At 40.7% G+C, this 27023-nt stretch overlaps 2 protein-coding genes across 3 annotated transcripts in view; one reads left to right on the top strand and one right to left on the bottom strand.

Annotated features, from left to right (window-relative positions):
• The first annotated feature begins 2993 nt into the window (after window positions 1–2993).
• On the top strand, window positions 2994–11985 carry C1ql3 (complement C1q like 3). The gene is made up of 2 exons (XM_021156501.2): window positions 2994–3683; window positions 9420–11985. The coding sequence occupies exons 1-2, from the start codon at window positions 3096–3098 to the stop codon at window positions 9597–9599; spliced, it is 768 nt and encodes a 255-aa protein (XP_021012160.1). The 5' UTR covers window positions 2994–3095; the 3' UTR covers window positions 9600–11985.
• Pter (phosphotriesterase related) overlaps window positions 10817–27023 on the bottom strand; it is a 61840-nt gene continuing 45633 nt past the window's right edge. The window contains exons 4-5 of one of the 2 annotated variants that reach the window (XM_021156499.1): window positions 18963–19103; window positions 10817–13019 (exon numbers count right to left, since the gene is read on the bottom strand). In XM_021156499.1, the coding sequence (XP_021012158.1) occupies window positions 12809–13019; window positions 18963–19103 (352 nt within the window). In that variant the 3' untranslated portion in view covers window positions 10817–12808. Of the gene's footprint in view, window positions 13020–16176; window positions 16458–18962; window positions 19104–27023 lie in introns of those variants that run through there. The other variant, XM_029470377.1, reaches the window with a different exon arrangement.

The following is a 27023-nucleotide window of genomic DNA, read 5'->3' as shown; positions in this document are numbered from 1 at the left end:
CAATTCCAACTTACTTCATGAAAAGCACAGAGTATGGGGTCAACCTTGGGACTCTGGAGAGGATCCTGTCATTCTGAACAAGCAGCACTAGACAAACCCTAGCAGTCTTCCAGGATGTCAGGGTCCTTGCCTGAAATGTCAAATGTCCTAAGAAGAGGTTAGTGGAGGCAAGCCCCATCTTATTACTCTTCTCAGGTGGGGCTTGGTGCATTAATATTTTGTCAAGCTTATCCCAGCAGGGTCACCAATGGCCCTGATTCTCTGCACAGCTCTGGTTCTTCCTGCCTGTATGAGCAAGGTGAAAACTAATTTCTCAGGGTTGTCTTGACTCTAATATTTCACATTTGCATCGATGGGTTCACTCATAAAATACGCATCTTTAATAGGAAAACTCTTTGTGTTCTGAGCTTTTGATGAGCATTTATTTATTGCTATTAAACAAAAACCTTTTTATCCCCTCTACCAAACTCTTCTTAGTAATGAAAAGGCTCGTGGACTGAGATATCCAGGAACACCATAGAAGGTTCTGTTGCATTAGTATATTTCCTTCCATTATGGACATCACAGCTTACCATTTTCTCACCTCAGAGAAAGTTCTCTGAGAAATAACTCAGAAGGTGTTAGGAAGGTAGGTGTTGGTATTATGATCTGGAATGATTGTTCTCCATGCTAGCCAGTGGGGGAAAAATACAGAAACCAGGTAGTTCACATGAGCAAAACTGTGTCAAATGTATCCTAAAACAAAAGCTAAGGTTTTGAGGGATGGAGAGGTCATTCCTCATTACCAGTGGCTAGAGCCCCACTTCCTTAGTGTTGACTCTCTCTCTGTTGCTGACATTCCTCTCCAGGAAGCCAATGAAGGTTTCTATGTCTGCCCACTTGACTTTGCTTTGGATCAGAGAAGAAGGAACTTAACTGTTGGGGTGGGGCACCGTGCAGAGGGGCTGTGGAATCTTGAAGGAGATACCTTGCTGTGGAGCCTATAGGCAAGACCAGAGTCTGCTGATAGTCACCTATGATGTACTACTTGCTTGTTATATTATTATTTGTTCCTGCTTCTTATTTCAGATTCTCACCCCGTTGTAATAAGTAACTGTCTTCCCAGCCATCATTCCATATTGACAAGTAAATGTCATCCACGTTTGATTGACATCTATTGCTCCTGAATGCAAAAGTGTGATTTAGGAACCAATTCTACTTATTTATTTAAAACCATTCTTATATGTCAAATGTATTTGCCAGTGGGGTAACTCCCCTAACACTTACTCTGGGGCCCCTCTATTAAGTATTCTAAATTCAAGTGGTTTCTTCTTCCAGCTCTTCCACTGTTAGAGGTGGTGGCCGTTCTTTGTCATAATTTCCCCATTTTCCCTCCCCTAATGCATATCTGGGAAATCTGCTATGGCACCTACAGAAAGAACTCTGTCTCATGAAAACCAGCACTTTCGAAAATACCGCTTGCTTTATTGTAAGACTTTCAAAGGCCTTTGGACAAGGGATGACTTCTCCTGCACGTTGCATTTTTAAGCAAATGCAACTTCAAGTCCAATGATGGTGTCTCCTGAAGGGCTCTGCAATTGGAAGCCTCTAAGTCAAATGCTCATGCATGCTCTCACAAGCCTGCGGCACTTGTGAAAAGAACCAGCCCTCCTCCTTTTGGGCGGTGGGCAAGTTCATTTAAATCAAGAAATGTCCTTTGGTTTTTAAGTACACGTCACTGTTCTCATCTTATTTCATCCAGAAGGCTGTGGAAGCAAATGCTAAGGTTAAAAAAAAAAAAAAAGCACGCACATCTACTGTCTGGAAAATTGGAGAGAGCCCTCCTTATGTTAAAAGTGGCATTTTGAAAAACACCTGAAGCACTGATTGTGGATGAGCCAGAGGAGAAATGTTGTCATCAAACCTCCCTCCTTTCAACCTTCACTTCCACCTCCAACAAGAGCTGTTGGCACTGGGGAAATAGATTTAGGTGTGACCCTTGAGTCCTGAGAGCAGTTGCGCAGCTGTCTCCCTCCCCCTAGTATGACCAGCTAGGGCGCTGCCATCGTCTGGGTTAGACAAGGAAGTATTCAGGATTTCACTGTTCATCCCTTGCTGAGAGGGGGGAGAGGCCGAAAAAAAAAAAAAATCCCACATTGTCAGAGTAATGCCAAACTCTGTGTGAGTGGGATGAGCAGAGCAGATGCTGCAGAGAGATGCCAAAGCGGCTCCCCTTCCTCTGTGCCTTGGGTTCCTATAAATTGCTCCGGCGCGCGTTTGTCAGCCTCCTCTTCTCCTGGCAGGTGGTACCCAGGCAGAATTCTGCGTTCAGCTCTCTCGTTCAGCTTTTCGGCGGTGAGGCTCTCGCCGCTGCTGGCTAGCTCCTATCTCCTCTGTCCCTGAGCTTCTCTGAGCCGCGGATCCTGCGAATTGCCATTGCTCCGCGCATCTCAGGGGCCGCCCGACCCCAAGCAACCGCAGCCCTCTAGGGTTTGGGGGGGGGGGTGCGCTTCTGTTAGAGTTGTGGCTGCAGAAGAAAAAGAAAGAAAGAAAACAAAAGACAAGGACAGACGAACCAAGCCAACGAAAGAAAAGCAAGAAGCAGGGAAAAAAAAGGCAACTTCAGACGGAAAGTTGGTGAGAACTGGCGCAGTCTGCAAAAAAGGAAAAGTCGATCGCGGGCAGCAGCGGCATAAAAGTGTGAGCTGCTCCGGACGAGCGCAGCAGGCGGCAGCTGGCTCTGCCCTCCGGGTGGCCGCTCCGGCACCCGCCGCAGCCACAGGTGCGAAGGGGCTGGCAGGAGACGAGAGGGCGCCCTGAGCACCCCTCCCCCCAGCCCCCACCCCCAGCTCGGGACTTCAGTTCAAGTCACTTGGCGCCCTAGCTCCCTCCCTAGCCGCAGCCTCAGCGGGGGGGAGCAGGAGCCGGTGAAGAGCGACCGGCGCGCGCCCGCCCAGGGGAGTTGGGGTTCGAAGGGGGATTGTTTTCGGCTCTGAAGAGGTCCCCGCCCAACCTTCAAAATTTTGTCCAAAAGCAGACAAGAGGATCGGCCCGCGCTGAGCCGGCTCGTGGGCAGCAGGAGGCGCCTGATCGCCGCCGGGGCGCTGGGGGTGGTGATGGTGCTTCTGCTGGTCATCCTCATCCCGGTGCTGGTGAGCTCGGCCGGCACGTCGGCTCACTACGAGATGCTGGGCACCTGCCGCATGGTCTGCGACCCCTATGGGGGCACCAAGGCTCCCAGCACCGCCGCCACTCCGGACCGGGGCCTTATGCAGTCCCTGCCCACTTTCATCCAGGGTCCCAAAGGCGAGGCCGGTAGGCCGGGGAAGGCAGGCCCGCGTGGGCCCCCGGGAGAGCCCGGACCGCCGGGCCCCGTGGGGCCCCCGGGCGAGAAGGGAGAACCGGGTCGCCAAGGCTTGCCCGGCCCGCCTGGGGCGCCCGGCCTGAACGCGGCCGGGGCTATCAGCGCGGCCACCTATAGCACGGTGCCCAAGATCGCCTTCTACGCTGGCCTCAAACGGCAGCACGAAGGCTACGAGGTGCTCAAGTTCGACGACGTGGTAACCAATCTCGGAAACCACTACGATCCCACCACGGGCAAGTTCACCTGCTCCATCCCGGGTATCTACTTCTTCACCTACCACGTCCTGATGCGCGGAGGGGACGGCACCAGCATGTGGGCTGATCTCTGCAAAAACAACCAGGTGAGCGCGGGCAGGCAGTGGGGAGGGCGGAGAAGGTGCTGACAAGAGGGAGGAGACCCCGGAAATGGGGGTGGGAGCCCGCGGAGGAAGGGTGCGGCAACCCGGCTCTCCTGGCTAAGGCGAGGGGAACTCTGTGACATGCTGGAGAGGCGGGGGTCGTACGCAGAGGAGGGCGTCTTGCAGCCCAGACAGGGTAGTTTTAGGGTGCCAGAACCGTGCTCGGCGCGTGCAATTGAGAGCATAACCCTCAAGGGGCGAGAAACTGGGATCTTGGCTCTGGGGCCAACTCGTGAACTTGCAGCAACTGTCTTGCAGCAGGCCAGGAATCCCTGGTCTATGGCATTATCTGCAGTTTACCGTCGCTTCCAGCCTTTCTCTGAGAATGTAGAAGGTTTCAGAAGCCCGAAATGGGCGTGTCAGGGCTCCAGATTCAGAGGAGATAGACCAGCATTCCGGGGAGAATGGAAGGACCCCAAGAGCGAGTCTCAGACAGGGCTGCCCAGGGCTCAGACAGCACTCTGCGCGCATGTAATGGCACGGCCTTTGAGAGGCTTTGGGCAGTGAAACTCAATAGTCACTTTACACTCCAGTTAGTTTCCAAAGGAAGAACTGCTGGGAACAGAAAAAAGTTGCATTTACACTGTGACAGTATAGCAGCTGGCATGCAAACACAGGAAACCCCACTCTTGGAGTAGGAAAAGGAACAAGAAAGTGGTCCGGGAAGTTGCCCGCTCAGAGCTCAGCCCTTTCACCACCCACTATCTCCAGGGCAGCGCAGCAGAGGCTCTTCCTAATCCTAGCCTTCTTGATCACAGCTGCCTTGCTTGGCTTTGCATTGGCTGCAAAATAGCCTCAGATGAGCCTGAATCAGGACCTGCTCTTCAGAGCTGGTAGGTGGTGCCACAAGGGTCACTGGCTTGCAGTGTGGGCCAGGACTACTTTGCCTTTGTTAGAGTCAAGTCAGTGGAAAACCGAAGAATCTTTGATCTTGTAGCCGCAGGGAGAAAATACACTTCTAACTACCTGAAAGTATAATCAGACCTTCAGCACAGTCCAAGTAGCAGGCACCCGGTGGTGAGGCCTTCTTACTGGTAGCCAACTGTGCTAGCTGAGTTCCTGAGCCCTACACTTTGCATACTGACCAACAAGAAGAAAGATCCGCGTCCCTGTCATCACCTTCAAGATACCTAGTTTCACGCAGTAATTTTGACTTATCAAGGGCTGGTGTGCTCTAGGTCTTTGGTCCCCTGAAAATTCAGATATTATCTAGACCCAATTTTCCACTGAGCACCTTTAGGGCTTTTCTTTCCTTCCTTCTTTCCTTCCTTCCTTCCTTCCTTCCTTCCTTCCTTCCTTCCTTCCTTCCTTCCTTTTATTCAAGACTCATTTTAGTGTCAGATTTTTTTCCAAAGGTAAAAGATGACTGTCCTAATTATGATACACTTTTAAAAGGTATATTCTTTTCTGCAAATCCCTTCAAGAACATCCAGGACACTAGGAGTAATACAAAATTTTAAAAAATTAAAAATGAAAAAGAAAAAGAAAAAGAAAACATGGCCACCAGGAGGCACTGGCAGGGTTGTTCATTACAGCTATTATGCATGAAAACAATATTAAGAGAAATAAAAATTGTTCCCTGGACAATGGGGCTAGGTAGTTGCAGGAATGTGGCTAAAAGGACATGACTCACTATATGAAAATAGACAGGCTGTGTCTGGCTGGCCAAATGACTTATGAAGTGGCCCCCAGCAGGTAACTCTCAGACTCAAAAGTTAGGTCTGTAAAACACTACTGTACTAAAAATATATTTTTAGAGTCACTCATTAAAATGTACAAATGTTCCCATTTTGTCAACAATATAGAAAGGGTAATTTAAAAAAGAGCTGGAGATTGCAAACGTAAGAAGCCCCAGGAAGTAGCACAACAGAGTCAGATATTGGTGGTTAGATTGTAAAGTCTATGCATGTACCAGCGAGTAGAAGTCCTCAGAATATGAGTTCTAAAATTAAAAGGTGCATGTGTTTTCTTTTTAAGCCACTTCATTAGGGCATAAGTTGCTTCCTGTAACACTTGAACATTCAGGTCTATGGGAATCAGAAAAGCAACTGGGTAAAACACCTCTAATGCTCTTCATTGGCTGCTTGTCTCAAAAAGTGGGTAATAGGTAATTCAGAAAAATATATGAAGAGTGGCAAACAACAGCATGCACCTGAGTTCAGTGTGGATCATCTTAGAAAGTGATTATTGTGATATTACAGCTAAGGAGTTTTGTCTTTAGAATAAAACACTTTTGTAAAGTCTGGCTGCAGCCAGTGCCAAGTGGGAAATCTTGTGTAAAAAAACGTTTTAATTAATTTTAAAATAAGTACTTTATTCTTGATTTTCAGTCATAGTCTGTATGCTTGTTTATTAGTCACAGTTTCCCCCTCTGAGATGACTTAATTTGTTTTATAAAACATCAGCTCAGAGATCCATGCCAGAGTGATGTTCTGTGGATTAGGTGAATTTTGAGAAGCACAGATATTAACAATGAGGGAAGAATGCAGTGTTTCAATCTCGGAGGGAGCAATGTCTCTGGACCACAACCATATGAGGGCCATTTTATTTATGCTTTGTGTTGAACGCAAGGTCACAGATGGAAACATCAAAGGGCAATAAATTAACCTGATGTACCACTTAACCTTTTGTTTATGGTTCCACTGGAGTACAATGAAAATCAAATTACCAGAACATCAGCAACGATTAATTCAATTAGTAAATGTTGCCATAAATATTTTGTACAATGATAATCCCTCAATAATAAGACAATGCTAAAACTATACAGCTTATAATATTCTTACAAACATATCACTCACTATAAAGCAGTACATAAACCCCATGAAACCATTAGCTACACTTCATCATATCATTTGTTGAAAGCCCATCACAGTGCATATAAAAGGTAAAAATGGAGCTCAGATAACTTTACATAAATACAGGAAAAATTTCTAATGCTTGGATACTTGTAGTTAAAAACCTGAAAAAATAGTTTCTGAGCACAGTTAGGATAATGTCATTACAGTAAACCACCATAATAAAAACTAAATTGCCAGAAAATTAGTCATATAAAATAATTAGTGATAAGCCTTTCACTTAGAATTTATTAGTTATGGTAACAATGGATGGGAACTACATTGGAAAGAGTAATACTGTGGGATTTTATATTTATTTTTCAGAAGGAGTGATGATGTGCCATGTTAAATTAGTACTCTCTTTAAAAGCAGAGAAATGCATACTGAAGATAAAGCCAAGAAACTATATAGTTAACATTCTAAAAAAGATATTAAAGTGAATTTAGGCAGAAGTAGGTATATTGGGCCAGAAAGGATGCATTATACTCCCCCGACAAAATGTGGAAATCGGTGCACATTTAGGAATCTGAAAATAGCCTTCAGGGCGAACACATTACCTTCCTCAATAGTCTGATGGCTTCGAGGAAGAATTGCTGAAGTCAGTGGGATAGATATCAGAGCTTGAAATTCCATGTCCCATTATACTCTTAGAGTGTGATGGGTGGACAGGCTACTGACATCACGGCCACTGGCAGATGTTGGGTATTTAACTGGGAAAGTCCTGGACTGCCACATAGGTTAAAATGTTAGGAAATTTCTTTCTATGATAAAGCTACCACACTGGTTTTATTCAACAAAGGAAATAAGAAGTGCAAAGGATAACCTTCTAATGTGTGGATTCACACCAATGCATTAGCAGGTTTCTCTGGTTGTGCTTTCTGGACTTAAAATGGCAACACTTACTTCATTTAGTCTAAAGAACAAAGACCTACATTGTATATTTTCAAAAGGTTCCAGTCTCCAAATCAATGAGTCCTGGGTCCTAAAGTTTGCGTGTAGAAAACAATGAAGATGGACAACACTCAGAAAGCATATAATAAAATTGCTGTGTAAATGCTATTCTTATTAATAACAGCTGGGAAGTACATTAGTTTGATAATAAAGCAACATATTGCTAATATAGATAGTTGCTAGTTTGCATTTTAATTTTTTCACGTCCATTTAAAAATCCACATGTTTTAATAGTCAAGCCAGAATGATGATATTCTCATTGTGTAGATTTCCTTCACTAAGAATTAGTAACTAGATGAAATGAGTAAATGAAAGCCTTCAGCTTCTACAAACTAAAGATTAATTCCTAAAAACATATTATGAAGTCCAAGGACATTGTTACATATTGGTTAAAATGGATCACCTCACCAGTGGCAAACACATTTGAATCAAAGCTTTGAGTGTAATCACGCAGCATATTGGTTTCATTATATTAATGCTAGCATAGTGATGAGCAATTCTAAATCCTTTAAGCCCTTCTCGTTTTTTTGCTATATGATACTCAGAAAGGAAAAAAAATGTTAAAATACTACTCAAATTACATTCCAAGCGTAGGGTGTCAAAGAGCCTTCTCCTTTTGTGGCATTTCAGCATTAATGTGAGAACATATCTTCTCATGAAAATTTAATTTGAAAACCCACCATTTACATTCTGAAAGACATATATGGAAATTCTTGACTTATGTCCGATTTCTTTCTTTCTGCCAAGTGATAAAACCTAGCATATTATACCCCAAGCCATACATTATTACATAGTGCAGGTTTACAAAAGCCACTAAATCATTTGCTCTGCTGTTCAGGGAAATATCATTACAGTAGAACTGAAATAAGCCACAGAGTAGAAGACATGTTACTGAAATAAACCACACACAAGCCTGCCTTTTGAAACATTTTCCCATGGCAGAATCAAAATATGTCTAAATGAGGCTGAGGCATAGCTTGAGGAGGGGTGGTGGCAGAATGTCTATATGATATGATATGATATGATATGATATGATATGCAATTTGACTGTTTGCAAATGTTGATCAACCTACTAATGAAACAAAGGCAGAACATAAGCAGATTATAGTTTGCTCCCATCCTCAAAGCCAGATACATTGACAGTCTCATAAAAAGGAAGAGCAATTCAACAATAACGTCCAGCAATCCTAGAAAACTGCAATCTTAGGTCACACATTTAATCCCTTCTATAACTTTTTGTAACTGGTGAACTTAAATCGTTGGTTTAAAGGCACATATAATTAAATAATAAAAAGACACAAAAGAAGTAAAGAGAAGTTTTTGGAAATATGAGAGATGCAAACAAATATGTTTAAGTGAGTCACGCTGCGTCTGAAGTAGCCTGGATAAAAGGGGCTGTGCATGTGTCAGATTTCCAAAGCTAGAAACCGAAAGCTTTCTTCCTTTATTTTCCCTAGGTCTTGTACCACTCGAGATATCAGATGTCTAATAATTAGGATGACCCATTGAAGTACACAGTTAGTCGGGATGCTGTTATTTGATTTAAATTAAAATGCAAAACAATACTGCTATTTCCATTTCAAAATGTGACTGGATGTGGAGATTCAAGGAATCAGAAAAAGCAGCAATTGAAGAGAAAATTAGATTGGCATGCTTTATTTACAAGGACAGAAAGGATGGCAGCAATGTCCCTTATTAAAGCAACATTTTTTTTTTCTCTTTTCTCTTTCCAGTAACATAGTTGAGTTGTTATGGAAATTCCTTCTAAACCTATGGGACCAACAGCAACATCAGTGTGCTACATTGTATGCTATGGCTGCAAGTCTGCTATTATGTAAAAGGGGCAACTTAAGGATTCTCTATTTACAAACTAACTCTTGTCTGTTTCACATAGGTGCGTGCTAGTGCAATTGCCCAAGATGCTGATCAGAATTACGACTATGCCAGTAACAGTGTTGTCCTTCACCTGGAACCAGGAGATGAAGTCTATATCAAATTAGATGGTGGGAAAGCCCACGGAGGAAACAACAACAAATACAGCACATTCTCTGGATTTATTATTTATGCTGACTGATAATGCAGAGACTGAGCTTGCTGTTCTGAGTTTGAATGCTGGATTCGTATGGCTAACGTCAGTGAATCAAGGATCCCAGGGGGTGCCCATTGCTGGGCATCTCAGTTGTGTAAATGTGGGGAGATCAAATGCTACCTGACTCACATCTGTATCACTCAGACACATTATGTAAAAAAAGTATTTAACGCAAGATAAGCAGATGTGTGATCCACTACCGCCAAAGCAAATACTCCTTATTGTTAGTGTCCATGTGAATGAAGTCCTATATAGACCACAAATTTTTATAGAAAAATCTAAGACACTGAGTTATTTCTTCGATATCTATGATACTTTGGTGTACTGTGATCTTGCTGCTTTATTCACGTGTCAGCTTTGGTTCTTGTGAGTTTACCTGCTTATTATTAAGCTACTTGGAGTCTATTTGTAGTATAGGGAGGAGTCATTTTTCCCTGCAGGAGAAGGTCTAATTGAAGTAATGCTGCTTGTCCCCAAAGATACTGTTTGCCTTGTACTCTGGTTATCTTTAGAGCTAGACCTGGGAATGATTCAACTTGAAGCCTTAACCTGGAATTTTCTGGATTTGTGGAATTCCCAAGCCTGTGATCATTTTTACATTTTTTTCTTTTCATGTGAATTTTCTTTTCTCTCTCTTTTCTGGTGATGGTCTCTCTCTCTCTCTCTCTCTCTCTCTTTTTTTTAATAGAGATTGAAATTGTATCATAGGATTCCCCTCTAAGTGTGAAATGTATAATTATGTACGGTATTTAGAAAAAAAACCTATGTGTCCATTTCTTCAATAGAATACATTTAGACTCTCTTGAACAGTCAGAGAAATTTATTCTTTGGTATGAAGTCAGATGGAGGCTTTTGCCTTCTTTGGAACAAAAGATCGTTCATAACCTAAGGCACAAAAGTTTAACTTGAGCTACTGCATGCATCACCAAGGGGACACTAAGTAAGGCCTTCAAACAGTTACCACAAATCTGTAGCCTGAGGTTATTTCAAAATTAACAGTTTCACATAGAACCAACATGACAACAAAGTGTATATATTTTATATAAATATCTGCCACACACTTATTTATATACATATATGTTAGATGAAAATATTATATATATATATGGCTTCAGTCCACTAGGCACAGTGGCTGTACAGCTCAAAAATGAATTTAAAAAGTATATATGTATACACACAGAACCATGCACAAATTATTTGACTTATTTTAGATCAAAATATATTTTAGATGATACCAATACATAGAGTAGCAAAATAATAAAGGTGACTTCTCTTTCAGAGTTATTCAGAAAGTCAAATCGCAGTAGATTCCAGTGCCCTGTGTCACACATGAGACTTAGTTGATCCCATGGTAACTGTGTTCCATATGCAATCCATACTTTATCTGCATTCTTTGGCAGACGACTAATACAGGACTTTAGGAAGCAAGCAGCTCTCTCTTACAATGGTTATGAAACATACACATTTGAGCAGCCAATTAATTTTTCTTTCTGTTGGATTGAAGCTGATAGTGTAGTGCGAACCCATTCTCACTAGTTAAAACACACTGCCAAGAGCCATCTCTTAAGTGTAAGGGGAAGATCAAAATGCATATGAACATGTCCTACTCACACACAATTCCCCCTCTTACAGTGGAAAATCTGTTCCCCTTTCAGTTGCCTTTAAACATTCTTTGACAAGTAGATTTCAAAACCAGAGATTTAAAAATCTGCTTGGTTTACTGGGGAAGGACATTTGCATTTTTCCCTTTAAAGGAACTGGGCTGTTCTTTTGGCTCACTCAACTTTGGTACTTTTTGTTCTAATATACAGAGAGCTTGATCAGCTATGATCAACAGAAATAGCTTTAGTTTAGCAAACCTTGACTTTTCCAAGAGTTATGCATGGTGTTCCCATCTAAAGGTGGTGTTTGCTGTATTTAAATGCCTTGGTCTGAGTAACTGTCGTGATTTATATGATAAAAACACTTAGATCATTCATCAAGAATAGTGACTAATTTGATTTGGCCCTTCTGATATGTAAGGTAATTCACCAATGATTTGCTCCACTTTTAACTTCTATTTAACAGCATATACTTATGGATTGCAACCAAGGGATTAGAGATTTGTCTTGGGTACCAAATCACATATCGAGGATTCAAAGGATTAACTTATAAACTACCGTGTTCATCAATTAAGCATTTTAACTGACATTTTGAAAAGGCTTTATTAGAACAGAACTTCATGGCTGGATCTCTTCTAAAGAGTAGTGTTTACAAACAGACTGTCATTTCCCATAGACCTGACCTTTTCTTTAGATAAATAAGCATTATTTTCTCTGTTTAGGCCTGAGGAAAAAAGAAATAAAAGGTACATGAAATAAAAGGACTATATATAAGGCAAGCATTTCTCTTTTTCTTTGCATTATAACATGAATTAATTAAATTGTGGCCTTTGTTATAATAACTGTAATGATTCATTAAACTATATTATGTAATATATTTTTACTTTTATAATTGCATTTTTTTATAATTCACTATTGTTACACGTTCTTAGACAGATTTTCAAAAACACAACATAGTTAACAGTAAAAATGGAGACCAGAAAGCCAAAGTCAGAAAAAAAACTGATATATTTTGTTTACATAAATAAGTGGAAAACACATAGGTAACCTTCCAAAATTTCTTTATTGTTGTGAATTGGTAATTTTATTGCAGTCTCCTTTGGGAAAAAAATGTCTCAAAATTTAACTTCCCTTGTTGCAAAAGTGATTTTAAAATGCCATCTTATTCATTAAGCATTAATTAAAGAACAGCAGGGTAATTAGTAGGATCATCAATATTACAAGAAACATTAGGTTGCTCCAGAAGGGGGCAACTTAGCTAGAAACACTTTCATTTTTCTCAAGTAGTGCAGATCACAGAGTCAGGGTTGGGGAAGACATCCAAAATGATTCTTACGGGATATAGTTTTAAACTACTGTTTGGAAACATGCTCTTCTATATTTATTTTATTAAGGAAAGACAATGGGACTCACTTGAGCCCTGTGGCCCCCACCAGAGATTTCCCTGTGGTAGTTATCCAGCTTCTCATAGGAGAGAAGTGACCAGTCACCAGTTCTATGTAGACTGGATTAATGTCTCCAGTAGATTTGAAATCACCAACTATTCTCTGCTCATTGTATCCTCCAGGTCTGGGTTCGTGAACAGCAGCCATCCTATTTAAAAGTCAGCCATTGTTTAGGGTTTTCTATGAGTATCTTATCAAGTACCCTCTCAGTCAGACCTCTAAGGAGCATCTTAGGAACAATGTTCGTGAGGATGTGTGAGTAGCCGTGACCTCCGTACTTCATCAATCGATGCTTTGTGTGTATGTCATGTGCCATGAGAATCCGATCTTCATAGCCCTCATCCACTAGAAAATGGACCCTGTGTAAAAACATCAACTCATTACATAACAGTAGTTTTTCATGTGAGATGTTACCTTTCACTCCTATACTTACTGTGCTTGTAAAGGTTCTGCCTTTCACCATGGCATATGTACCAGGGGATTCTAAGTGAATACCGAGGAGGCGTTACTTCAACCTAGTATGAATGAGATCCCCGTTCTGTGCACACAGAACTTTCTACCGAGTCGTATCTCTGACAGTGTCTCCTCTCTCTAAAATGCTCATCATAGGCTCAATGTTGACTCTCCCTCCCCCAACCCAAGTCACTGGGCACTTGTGATTAAAATATAGAAACAAAAGGAATCTTCAGATGAGTAAAGTCAGCTGATTTTCAAGTGCAGAGTATGTGCTATGTCATTATACAGTCAATGGAAATGGTCTGGCAAAGTTCTCTGTATTTGAGCCATATGCTCCTCTGAAGTCTACAGGAAGTTTGACTTAGTAGTAGTCTCTTAGCATTAGATGAAACTGACCAAAGGATCTTAGTCTGTCTTCCTTGTCAAAAGGCTGCTAAAATAGCAAGCTGTTCCTTTAAATCTATCGTCAGTTAACTAAAAGACAGCTTCCTCACTGTAAAAAAAAAATGTAATCCTCTTTGCCTAGTTAAGAGCTGTAATCTGCAGCATGAGTCACCTCCTGACAGCCACCATCTGTATATGTCTGCACTCTGGACAGTGTCTGCCCCTGACCGCTGTGGGCCTTTGATGTCAGAGGTACAACTTGCAAATGATGGTTTTTCCTTGGGATGCTTGTACACAAAATCTCGTGAGCATCAAGAGTACCACATGCATGAGGTGGATGGATCAAGCTCGTCTCTGGGAGCTGACTATTTGATAGGTCTTCTGTTTTAATAGGAAGAGAGAGCATTTCTTGGTATTCTCAGGCACTAGTCCTGTTTAATAACTACTGTGATACTCGTGGGACACTACACACAAAAATCCAAGGCACGAAAATCTGCCCTCTGAGAACCTTTAAAATAAGTTACAATTGAATACTAGGCCGATTTAAAGGTCAAAGGAATGGAAGTGCCAGAAAGAAGATCTAATTTGGTGCTCAGTAAAGAAACAGAGTTCACAGGCACACATGAATGCCATGTCTGTTTTACAGCTGTATGGCACCTATTACATCATTAATGCCATTATTTGGCTTCTTAAAACTGATCCTGGAGTCCTGGTCTGTAGTTACTTTCTAACAAACTATATTTCAGGTGTTAGCTAAGGGAGTTTGATGATCATTTACCATACAAAGGGAAAAGCCTCATAGAAAACCTGTGCCATTCTGAACCTCGGAATAACATGAACGGAATGGAATGGGCAGCTTCCGGGGTGCTCTTGCTGTCTGATTGATTTTCCTGAGCATTCTCAATGTTTTACATCTTCTCTTATTGTCTGAGAACTGTAGTGCAGATGTAGCTCAGCAAAACAAGGTAGCTCTCAGGCTTAATGTACCACAGGCACTGGGCTCAAGCTCCAGCACTGCCTAAGAAAAAGTGGTGGAGGCACACAATCCCACTCCAGAGGTTGACACTGGAGGAGCTGCAGCAAAGGGGGACTACAGGCTCACCATTGGCCTCCAGCTACTTGGGGACCTCCCGGGCTATTTCAGACTTCTTTTGTTGTTGTTGTTGTTGTTTTCAAAATAACAAAGGAAAAGCTGGGGCATTCCTCTTCAAGCTCAGGGCATAGCTCAGTGGTAGAGTAGTTACTTCTCTGAGGACTTTGATGCATCATTACTATGAAGACATATGGTCAGACAAATTCCTGTGACATGCCTTTGTTCCACCTTGACACACAATAGTCTTAAGTTGGGAAGTTGTAGGAGAGAGTATGATGGATAAAATTGTTGCAATTAAAAATAAGAACCCTACAAAACTGTAACACTACCCCAGAAAAGGAGAAGAGAAATGACTCAGAAATAGAATCATATGCTGACCATTGGAATGTGCCTGGACATGCCTATGCCAAGGGTTCATCTCTCAGGGGATGGCATCTTGCAGAAGAATGGGAGTTACAAAGAAGCTGCCAGAAGGGAGGAACCACTACAGACGAGAAGACAAAAAAATCATAGCAATTATAGCATTACAAATGAGTTCGTGTTTTGCAAACAAATATTAGAGAGAGACTCCAAAGTGTGAAAAGGCAGAGATATAATAAGATTTGAGAAATGGAGCGTAAGATTGAAAACAGGTGTTAGACACAGAATTTCTGGTGCTGAGAACCAGAGGTAGGCAGAAGCGTGTATCTATGTTCCTGCATTTTGGAGACTGCAGACTCCCATAGCTGAGAGAAGTCTATGGATGAACAATGAAAAGCAAGTGCTCAACTGACAGGGAGAGTGGGGCTGGGGCACACACACAACCCCAGAAGCCGTTCAGTTGTTACCATTAGCTAGGTACAGTGAACAAATGCACAGTATTGATTTAAGAACAACTAAGCAAGAAATACACAAGCATACTTACAGCCTATACATATATTTTTTTATGTATACACATACATATTATTCAATATTTAATACTTAAAGTGCTTACATTTGGCTCAATGAGAAATAACCAAAACTAATTATTGTTCTTAAATTAATAGCCCAAAGGAGTTAAGAAGGATTAATTGGGAAGCCATCAGGCATTTTCCCACCACCATGTCCCCCTTTACCAGCCCCCTTTCCTGTTCCAGAAGGCCTGGTCGCCTCACAGAGGGCACAGTGATGCAGAAGGCCCACCCCCACTCAGCTTCAGGAATTAAAGGGAGCTCCAGAGTGGAAACTCTCATCTCCAAACTGAATTAAAATTATACTGAGGACACTCATCATGAAAGACTTATAGAAGATCTATTTGAAAAACAATTGGTGTGTGTGTGTGTGTATTTTGCTGGGAACCAAACCCAACACTTTACAACAGAACCCTGCATAGTCATTGCTCTAGCACCACGTTTGCTTGTTTTGTTTTGAGATAATGAAAGATGATGACTTACTATAGCGCAGTATTTTAAAATCCAAGTCTGTGGACAAAAGAAGGTTCATGTATGGGTGTGGCACAAATTGGTAGGACCTTAGAGAAACCTGTTTGTCTATCCTAACGGTGTTCCTGACTATGGAGATTAAAATTATGATATGAAATCAACTATAAGAAGCCACAGAGTCTGAGGAGATGGCACAGCAGGCAAAGCACTTGTTACATACGCACGAAGAGCAAATGTTCAGATCTTCAACACCCACATAGAGAAGGTGGGCACATAAAGTGGTCCACATGTAGTGCCAACCTTGGAAAGTGGGGTCGGCGAATTAGAGTAGCTGAATCCGCAGGCTTTGGGATCAGCAACAGACCTGTTCAGTATATAAGGTGCAGAGCTAGCAAGAAAGACACTCACCATTGGCCTTTGACCTTGACATGTGCATGCACATATGTGCCTCGTAGGCATGCATTCTACACAGACATACACAAAGGAAACAAAAAGAGGCAAAAGAATTTGTTTGCCAAAGAACTTATGCAAGTATCAAAAACAAGTAAGACAGTTTCATTGGCCAGATTGAGGATGCAGTTTGCTTATGTGGCATAAGCTTCACTTTACACAACTAATGTAAAATGTAGCAACCGGCCCTCTCAACCTAGTGGCACTGAAATGGAATCGGATTTTACTGTTACTGAGATCACTGTAGACACATGTCAATACGTCCTAGTCTAGGAACGCACAAAGATATTAAAGGTCACCATCCTCAGGGAGCAGCCTTCAGCTTCTTTGCTATAGGCATGGGTTTCAGGTATTTCCCTCAATGCTGCTGTGGACCTGTCCGATTGGTGTTACCTCTCTCTCTGCATGGGCGTCAGTTCTCAAGTCTAGTGTTTCTTACTCCCATCCCAGTAGTTTCCTTCTCAGATCCTACACTTCTGTCCTTGTTATCACAGGATCTCTGTTTCTGAAATCTTAGCCTTCCATTTCCCATGTTTCTGTTTTCTCATAGCTCTAACACTCATTCACTTCTTAAAGTTTCTAGCGTAACTTTTTCATTACGTCATTCCTAAGTATGTACATATTTCTTTATATGCCTTACCTCCAGCTTTGACTTTCTGAACTTCATTTCAGCCCTTCCATTGTTCCCCTGGCTATCAACTACACCTTTCAGATAAAAGCCCCAATCCTAGATTCCTTTATGAGTTCTCATTTAGTGCATCTACCCACAATGTTCCATGAACACTATCATCAATATTAAAAATATCTTTTGGCTAAATGGTCAGTAAATCATACAGCCATGCAGCCATGATTTCCAGCCTCACATAGGTCTAAGAAACACGCATCAAACCCAACAACTGTTCCTGTTCGTCCTGACCTCAGCAAGATCCTGCCTCTCATCTAGTCCTCCTTCCTATGGAAACAATCATGTATGCCTTGCAGGAAGATTGGCAAACACAATGGTAGGTGGCCCAGTTCTTGATCTTCTTGCTAAGGTATTTATCCACACCAACAACATTGCTTGTCTTCCGCTTTCCCTCAGCTACCTTCCTAAGCATCCCCAGCTTCCACCTATTTGTCTCCTTAGGAGTCTGGATTGATACTGCTTATCTTTTCAGTATTTTTGAGTAAATATTCATTTAATCTTTGTATATTCAGTACCAGACATTCCTATAAAAACTGCATAGTCCATTTTATAGAAATTCTATATCAACATCTGTGGATTAGCTTTCTTTCTTGGGCCCATTCTCTCTCTCTCTCTGTCCCTGCCAACTTCCCATCTTAGCTTCAGAAACCGTCCAACTTTGGAATAAGCTTCCCTGGGTTACCTGTTGTCTTCCAACATCGGCTTCACCTCTCTTCTCTCCACTGCCTTACTGTGTAGCTTTCACATACTCCACCCCTTTCTCAGCTCCTATTCTTCCCTCAAGCCTTTGACTAGACCATACTTACTGATTATGAGTTTCTTAATCTGAAATCCAGTGTTGAACCTTCAGCCGTGATCCTTCCTGATATCTGCTGCATATGGTAGGTGTTCAAGTCTTTGACTTTAAGCCTATTTTCTCACTGAGATCCATCACATTTCCCCTGACAGTATCAGCTTGAAAATCTTTCTACCTGTCCACAAGACATTGCTATTGGCTGTCTATTCAATATTGTGTCCCCAGGTCTCTCTTTTCTTTCTTCTCTCAATGATCTTATCTATTCCCAAGATTTAACAATCTCCTAGAAACTGATTAAGTCAACTCTATGTCTCAGCCCAGATGATGCTCTGAACTTCATGCTCCAATGTTAGCTATTATTTTAGGAATAGCAGTACTTAGATACTCCTAAACTAAAGTCTTCCTTGCCAATCTCAGATGGATTTCTCCTTTCAGATATTTCATCTTGGTTTATTTAATCTTCAGTCTTCATGCCATTCTGTTACCAAGACCAAACAATGTAGCTCTCTTTGACTCCATTGGAAAATGATTGCAGCTGTGGTTTTCCTCATTACTCTTTAGACAATGTTGGGAGGTTACACTGTATGGTGTTCATATATGGCATTTCATCATTTAGCTATAATTACCACTTTAATGGATACTTTTAATAAAGAATTTTCAATATCAGTTGTAGGAAACCTTGGCTTTAGTGTGATCAGCCCGAGGAAGGAAGAGTAGATTTCATTACAGGTAAAGGGGAAATAGCTTTCATTCTGCTCTTCTCATGGCAAACATGGGGTATTATCTGTTTCTTTTCAGCTGTCCATCTGCACGGAACATCTAAGGCTCTTCTTAGCTTGAGCCTACTTACTATGACTCATTTTGTTCTTGAAATAATATATAGAGATTTTCTCCATGGACCAGCTCAGACATAATTTTCTCTGCCGATGCTGCTTCAGCCTGCTTACTATGTTCCAAATCTTTGCTAATACTCACCCAGCTATGACATGCCAAAAGGGCTGGTAAAAGGGAATGTGGTGAAAGACTGAGAATATTTACCTTCTAATTCTTTTGTTATCATCAGGCATATCAATATCTGGGCTCAACTGGTAATTAAGAAGCTCCGTACCAAAGAGATCATATTCCAAGTAGCAGCCAAGTTGAGCAAACTCCAGCAGCTCTTTCTTATCAAATATAGACCTAGAGACAATAAGAGACATTGATGTTATTAACAGCATATTTTCTATGTTTATATATGCTGTGAATATGTAATGAATATATATATATATATATATATATATATATATATATATATATAAACTATAACTTTAGGAACTGGAGAGATGACTCAGTGGATATCATAAACAGTTGCTGCCAAGTGTGTTGACCTCAGGTTAATCCCCAGAATGCATGTGGTATAAGAAAGGAACTGATTTGCACAAGGTGCCCCCTCTGAACTCTGAATGTTCTCCACGGGATGAGCATGCTCACACAGACACTAAATAAATAAATAAATAAATGTCATTTAAAAAACCCCTATGAGGTGACCTTTATTCTGTTCAATTTCAACTGAACAAGGTCAATTCATTACCAGAAATATGGAAACCTATCTAGCCAAAATAATTTTACCATTCTAAAGTCCTTAGGAATTCCATGCTTACACTAATTTTTCAGATATTATCCAAGCAGAATTTTATAACACTCCAACAGAATTTTTTAGGATATATTCCATCTTCTAAAAATCTTTACTAGCCTGTATCTATCCTGAAGCTATCAAAGATATTTGATATCAGGTCTCACCAGACCAGTTAGACCAGTAATGCCAATCTGGCTGAATCAGGAAGCTCTTGATGCAAGGTGGCAGCAGGGTGATTTTCTTGAAAAATGGTTCTGAAATTAATTTCAAAGTGTATGTGGGTATCATTCCAACATATTTCAAAGGGGCAATATTCATGAGATTAATATGTTTAGGGGATTGGGGAGAGGAATTAGTTTGTGAAGTACTTGAAACAGAAGAATGAGGTCTAAGATGGCCAGCAACAAAGAAGGCTGAGTCCTGATACAGATGATCTGTAACCCCAGACCTGGGGGCAGGGAGGGGAGAAGCAAGGATAGATCCCTATGTCTCAGTGGCCAGTCTGCCTCCCTGAATTGATGAAGTCCAGTTCTGATGAAAAACCATGTCTCACAAAATAAGATGGAAAGCAATTGAGGAAACTCCTTAACATCAACCTCTGGTCTCCACATGCCCGTGTCCATACATACATGCCCAATATGTGCACACACTCAAATGACCACATACATACACCACTCACATATATGAGTATGTTCTCTGATGATTAATTTTGAAATAAAATTTATTACTTGTCAATATTTTATCAAATTAAACAGTATATTAAATGTCTCTCTAGTCTACGACACAGCCATGTAAATGAAGGGCAAGGAGAATATAGAAGCAGAGAATACAGACAAAGCATCAGAAAGCAGAGTAACATATCTCAAGAAATGTAGATTATAACAGCTAAGAAGGGATGCATTATAGCATCCCCAAATACCTTTGTAGACATTCAATCACATGTGGAAAATCAGGAAAGAATGAATACGTCCTGACAGAGTGCAGTGTGGGAAATAACTCAGAGAAAGAAACTCCATTCAACATGGTGTGAACGCCTAGAGAAAAATCCCAGAGAACAGAAGTGTTTGCTTGGGGGCTCAAACTTGGCCGATTATCCTTGTTTTGTAGGTTCTTACACACTCTGGCAACTTCAGGATCCAAGGATTAGTGCATGATTACACGTCTATGAATCTACTGCTAAGCAATCAGAAGTATTTACAGAGCCTTTCTCCCAAGCAATGGGATGATCAGTGAAGGTTCCATGAACCACATGTACAAGAGGTGCCTGCCTGCTTCCCTTGGGGTTTCCAGGGAGTAGACCGGACAGCTATAATGGCTGGTTCCTTTTTCTTCTTTTCACCAGTTTATCACAGTTTCATAGTATTGATTTAGTAGGGGACATGGCTAGGGAAATTTTCCTTTATACTTTGAAATGTGAATTGCCACTGTGCTAAGTTTTATTACTATAACCCCTTTTCCCACCTTCTTACCATGGAGACAAACTCATGCTTCCAAAATTACTAAGCTAAAGGAATATATGTTTTTCTGTAGTAAACATATTCTGTTTTTCCCAAAGAACCATGCTTAAAAACAAAATACTCACAACTAAAATAACTGGAGGGAGAAACAATTAAGTTTAGTGTTTTGTCTTTCGAGTCAAATCAGAATTAATTATACAACATGGGCAAGCTACTGAATGGGGAAGCCAGAGGGAGATGGAGGCATGGACAGGTCAGATTAGACTCTTGTTTCCATTCCTAATATTCCCCCATTTTCTTTTGGCCCAATGCTCTGGAATGAAGTTTTGTATATTTTAAGTGATGTATTAAGGCATATACTTAAACACCAACAATAAAAAATGCAGTAGGTTGGAACCACAGGAAAATCTTTAGTCTTAGTACCAGTTGAAAGTAAAAACCTATAGTCTGGGAAGGTAGCTCAAGCTGGTGCCTTGTTTGCCGAGCAAGCATGAGGATATGGATCTGATCCCCAGCATCACATCAAATGTCATGCATCATGGCAGATGCTGGTAATCCAGGGCTGAAGAGGTGGATGTAGACAGATGTCTGGAGCTTGCCATCTATCAGGCCTAGTCTAATGGCAAGCCCCAGTTCCAGTGAGAGATTTGCTTCAAAAAGCAAGGTGATCAACCCTTGAGGAATTACACCTAAGATTGATTTCTGGCCTCACATGCATGAGCATACATGCACAGGAATATCCAGATGTGTATTCCCCAGCAGCTGTGCTATTTTATAATCTTATCTAATGTTTTCCACAATTCTATCAGTTCTTGAATTCACAGATTAACAGGATAGGTGAAGACAATGTAATGTACTAATGTACTAAACTCAGTTCAAAGTTGGAAGCCATTCTCTTAGACATCATTATGTATGCATCTTGTCCCATTGCCATTATTTATTTACTTAGTGGAAAAACTAGGAACTATATGGAATGAATGCACACATAGCATTTGTCAGTTTTAAGCATGACATCTCATTTCTCCCTGACACCATCCTTAAACTATGTAAGGAAATCATAAACACCAAAGGGGAGAATATAGGTAAGAATGGGAAAGCTCTGGAAAGAGAAGAAAACGTGAGCTTATAGAGCACTCTAATTCCCAATTAGGAGCATAATTAATATGGTAAATATAATAGGTAAAATTAATCCTTTCCAGTTATCTTAGACACACTTAAGGGAGGAGAAGGAACTTAGTCATGACTATTGCTTTCTTTCTTTTTATGAGTCTCACATCGCTCTATATTCCTTTGAAATGCATCTACTTTCATCAGGCTAGACAAGATGGCTGTTTGTGATAGATGTACCACCCATATTAGCTGCCCCCACATCTTTCTCTGCCTCGATCAATGTTAACTCTACTATGGTTTGATTCAAGGGCATGCTCCCTAAAAGCTCATGTGTTATAGCTTGATCTCCAGTAGAAGTCCAGAGAAGTAGAACCCAGCAGGAGGCCTTCTAGTCACTGGGTGTCTTCTAGGCATTGTGGTGATGCCTTTGCAAGGAATATACTGGGATGTCAATCCCTTCTTCTTCCACTCTTAACATGGCCATGAGTTGAAGATCTTTGTCTTGCTAAGTGCTTCCACCATGGCATTCAGTATTCACAGAAGAGGAGTTTCAAGGAAATATATCCTCCTGAATGTGGACTCACTATCTTCATAACTAAGATCCTCCTCCTCCTCCTCCTCCTCCTCCTTTTTTTTTATCCTGCGACAGTATTTCACTATGTAGATCTGGCTGTCTTGGAACTCACCAAATATACCAGGCTGGCCTTGAGCTCACAGAGATCAGCCTGCCTCTGATTCCCAAGTGCTAGGATTAAAAGTGTGTGCCACTACATCTGGTGGACCCAAATTCTTTATAATTTGATTCATTTCACACTGTTGCTGTCTGTCATCATAGAATGAAACACAGAGAGAAAAATAAAGGGTCTAGAGACAAGATATATTCATTAGGAAATGTCCCAGTAACTTATTTCTTCCAATCAGTTACCACCTTCTGTCAGTCCATCCAGCTGTGAAGTCATCAATAGACTATGGGTGAAGTTACTCTCCTAGAGACTCTATCACTTTCCAATGGTTTCAACACATGGTGATCAAACACATGAGCCTTTAGAAGGAACATGCATATCCAAACTATAATATAGGCATTTGATAAAAAATGTATGTAATAAACACATCTCCATTATACAGACTGAAAAGACATATCTTCAAAAAGATAATCAGCTCCCAGTGGTGTTGTGAAGAAACTCAGACTTCTCTGTGTTCAGGAGTCCTGGTCTACCAGCCTCACGAATCCTGAGAATATCTGCAACACCAGAGAAGCCCTGCTCCATGCCATTGATTCTTACTCTGTGGAGAAACAGGCTCACCTACCTACTGCTCCTTGAATGTAATTTTCCTGTGTGAAACTGATGTTCAGTTAGTTAGATGATTTCCAGTGACTGGAGTTGTGTTATTGCAGTTTTGTTTGCACAAACAATTTTATTTCATTTGAAGAAGGGTTAATGCCAAATGTCAATATGGTTCCCTGGAAAAATGGACTCTACTTGAAGTCTGTCAGGTGAGATCTCAACTCTTCCAGCCATTAGTTATCGCAAAGGATCATTTGCTAACCTCAACCAGTCCTCCTCATCCCATAATTTATATCCATGAATAATTCTATATTCTTTTCTATTCTAACAGTCTTAAAATTTTAAGATAAGTCATCCAGAGTAACTTAAGGTCTATGGAAAAGACAGATGTTTTAAAGTAATAATTATGATGAAGTGTTTCAGAATTTTTATAATGCAGAAAAAATACAAGGTATTATGAAAACAGTGAAGGAAGGGATTCACTTGAGCTGAGTCTTGAAGTATCTCATTTACATAAAGCTTGGTTCAGGTGTTGCATAAGAGGTGCATAATACAGAGGAACATCTGTTAAGAGTTAAGAACAGAGTTTATTGCTCTTGAATGTAAGGCAATAGTTTATTAGATGCAAAGTACATCCATCCATCCATCCATCCATCCATCCATCCATCCATCCATCCATCCATCCATCCAATCATCTGTCTATCCGTCTATCTATCCATGTACCCATATGCCCAGTAAAACATCCATTTATCTAACCAATTAGTAAGAAATTAATGGCTTTCAAAGACAAATAGCACACAGTTCCGTCCTTTGAAAAAAATTTAGTATCTATAAAGGGAAAAAAAACACCTAAACAAATAATTGTTTTACAGAATTTACAGAGAATCATGATAACAGTACTTCTAAGAATGAGGCTAGCAAGAAAACAAAAGGCATCTTGACTGGTTTGGGGAAAGCTTTGATGAATTGCATACTGATGGAATATTCTTCCAAGTAGACACCAGGAGTGGAATCAGACAGCACCCTAGAGTGCCACATTTGTATGAGAGCCTGGAGGCTCAGGACACTTGAAACAGTTATGGGGAATTATGGGAGATCATATAGAGCATGAGGTCAGCACCAGGGACCAAGATGTTTAGGGTCTTTTTCTGAGCAGATGGTCCTCACTAAAGGATTTTAAGTCAGAGGGCAGGAATATAGTCAGGTTTGGATTTCGGAAGATGTGTCTAGTTGATTGTGGAGAACAGATTATGAAAGCAGGCTAAGGAATCGAGTCCTTTTGGGAAACTCACAGTAGTTCAGGGGACAAAAGAAGACAACAAGAGAGGAGTGGATAGGAAAAGCTGTGTTTGGAGATCTTCAGGAGGTGGGTAAGTGGTAGCATGCCCAGACTCCAGAGATAGAAAGAAGCAAGCAAGTATTGAGAGGGAACAGTAATGCCACTGGTCAGAATAAGCCAGGAGCACACAGCAGGAGTAAACCATGGGGCCCATCAGTACAGTGACTGGGATGAAGAATGAACTCAGGGCAGCTAACTAGTTGAATTAAGTCATTCCAGGAACATGGGAGGAGCAGATTTTGAAGCACACAATACACTGAAGATATAAGTATGCCACATGAAAATGTCATTACACAAAAAAAGAAACTAAAGTTTGGATCCTGCAACACATGGGAAGCACCTAGTCCCGTGCTTTCTCTGTACCAGGCATTCAGATCTATGGATTCCTGAGCCTAGAGATTACGAACTGTGAAAAGGACTCGGTATTGCTCACCAAGCCAGTACATAAGGAAGTATGGGCTGCATTTTCCATGAAAACATATACTCTTTTTGTTTGTTTGTTTGTTTTTGTTTTGTTTTGTTTTTTCGAGACACGGTTTCTCTGTGTAGCCCTGGCTTTCCTGAAACTCACTCTGTAGACCAGGTTGGCCTTGAACTCTTGATCAAATAAAGTTAGCAAGCCAATGCAAAAATAGACATTTGTATCTACAACTGATTAAAAACTGAGTTTTGATGAATGCCCACTATAAAAACTAATTACCAAAACAGTTATTTATTTATCCCCAACCCCTTGAACAGTTTAAAACCAATGGATACTTTGTACAAATAGAATATGTGGAATATTTAATTATTTTACAAAAGTTTCCAATAGCTACTTTAAATTACTAAACTCAACTAGAAATATTCATTTAATAGACTAACACAAATTTTGACATCTATGATGATATTTAAGCAAATATATGTTATTATAATCCAATGATAATAATCTAATAAGTTAATACTGAAGTCAGGCCTGGTGGCTCATGTCTATAATTCCAGAGCATTGAAGGCCGAGGCAAGAGAATGAAGACTTTAAGGCCTCTCTGGGCTACACAATTGATTTCAAGTTAGCTTGGGTAGGCTACATTGTGAGACCTATCTCAAAAAAAAAAAAAATCCTCAACATAAAGTAATTTGTGAACATTGTCCTCCTGTATGTTCTATAATGCTAAGGATAGCCTTACCCCAAAGGAAAGTTGGAACAACCTTTAATTTGGGGCAAGGTTCTGGGGACTGAACCCAGGGCATCACACATGGACTGTATTTTTCTTCCACTACCACTGAGAGGGTAGATATCAGTTGATGCATTTTAATTAATTAAAAGTAAATGTCAAAAAATACGAGGAACAAATACTGCCAACAGATTTTAAGACAATTTTCTATTTCCATTGAATGTTTACCAAGAATTTGAGTTTCATTTAAATGTATCATTTAGAATGGTACATTAGATTAATATATTGGTTTATGGTTATCTTTGGAAGTATTTAAAATATCAATTTACATGATTTTTTGTGAGATTCATTTTGGCATTCTATTATGGGCCAGCGTGATCAATGTTAGTGACTAACTGGGGATAAAAGCCAAGAGGAAAATAATTCCAACTGCCATTATCTCCATTTTAATAAGCACCTTCCACACTTCGCAGCTCTGACTGGTTGAGTCACTGTTTGATGACATCATAGGAAGAAGTGATGTCACTTAAAGCGTTATTTATGACTTAAGGTTTCAACAACAGGAATGGAAGGCCACCCTTGCTTAAATTAGACTAAAACCAGAAAGTGGCTCTGGATTGCAAACTGTAATTAAAACTTTTATTTGAAAAGACAACTCATAGTTTATAAACCCAAGGAAGAGCTTTGTGCCATGAACTTTCCAGCTGCCATACAGCACAATAAGAGGCTGCATTTTTCATGTTCAGGAGAATATGGTTAAGGGGGTGACGGTGTTGAGGACAGGGAAGATAAATCTCATAGACACGGCTATCCTATTTGTTAAAATGTCACCTTTCATGTGAATGGTGTCAGAGTCATGACAAATCACTTCAAGGAAAAAAATTACTAGTGGAAGGTTTGGGTGCGTAGAATATGCTGAGTAGAGCACATGACCAGGGATGCCTTTCACTCAGATATTGGCAGATCTACAAACAGCATTTAGAATACTCAAAATCGCCAAATGCCATTATAATATAATTTCATTTTATTAGACAATATGTGTACATGCTGGGATGAAAGGATGGACCATTTAGAGACTGCTGTATCCAGGGATCCGTCCCATAATCAGCTTCTAAACGCTGACACCATTGCATACACTAGC

The sequence above is a fragment of the Mus caroli genome, chromosome 2 (assembly GCF_900094665.2).
Source record: "Mus caroli chromosome 2, CAROLI_EIJ_v1.1, whole genome shotgun sequence".
In the NCBI taxonomy this organism is placed as follows: domain Eukaryota; kingdom Metazoa; phylum Chordata; class Mammalia; order Rodentia; family Muridae; genus Mus; species Mus caroli.
Note: the sequence above shows the minus strand (reverse complement) of the source record. Positions and strands in the feature narration are given on the sequence as shown.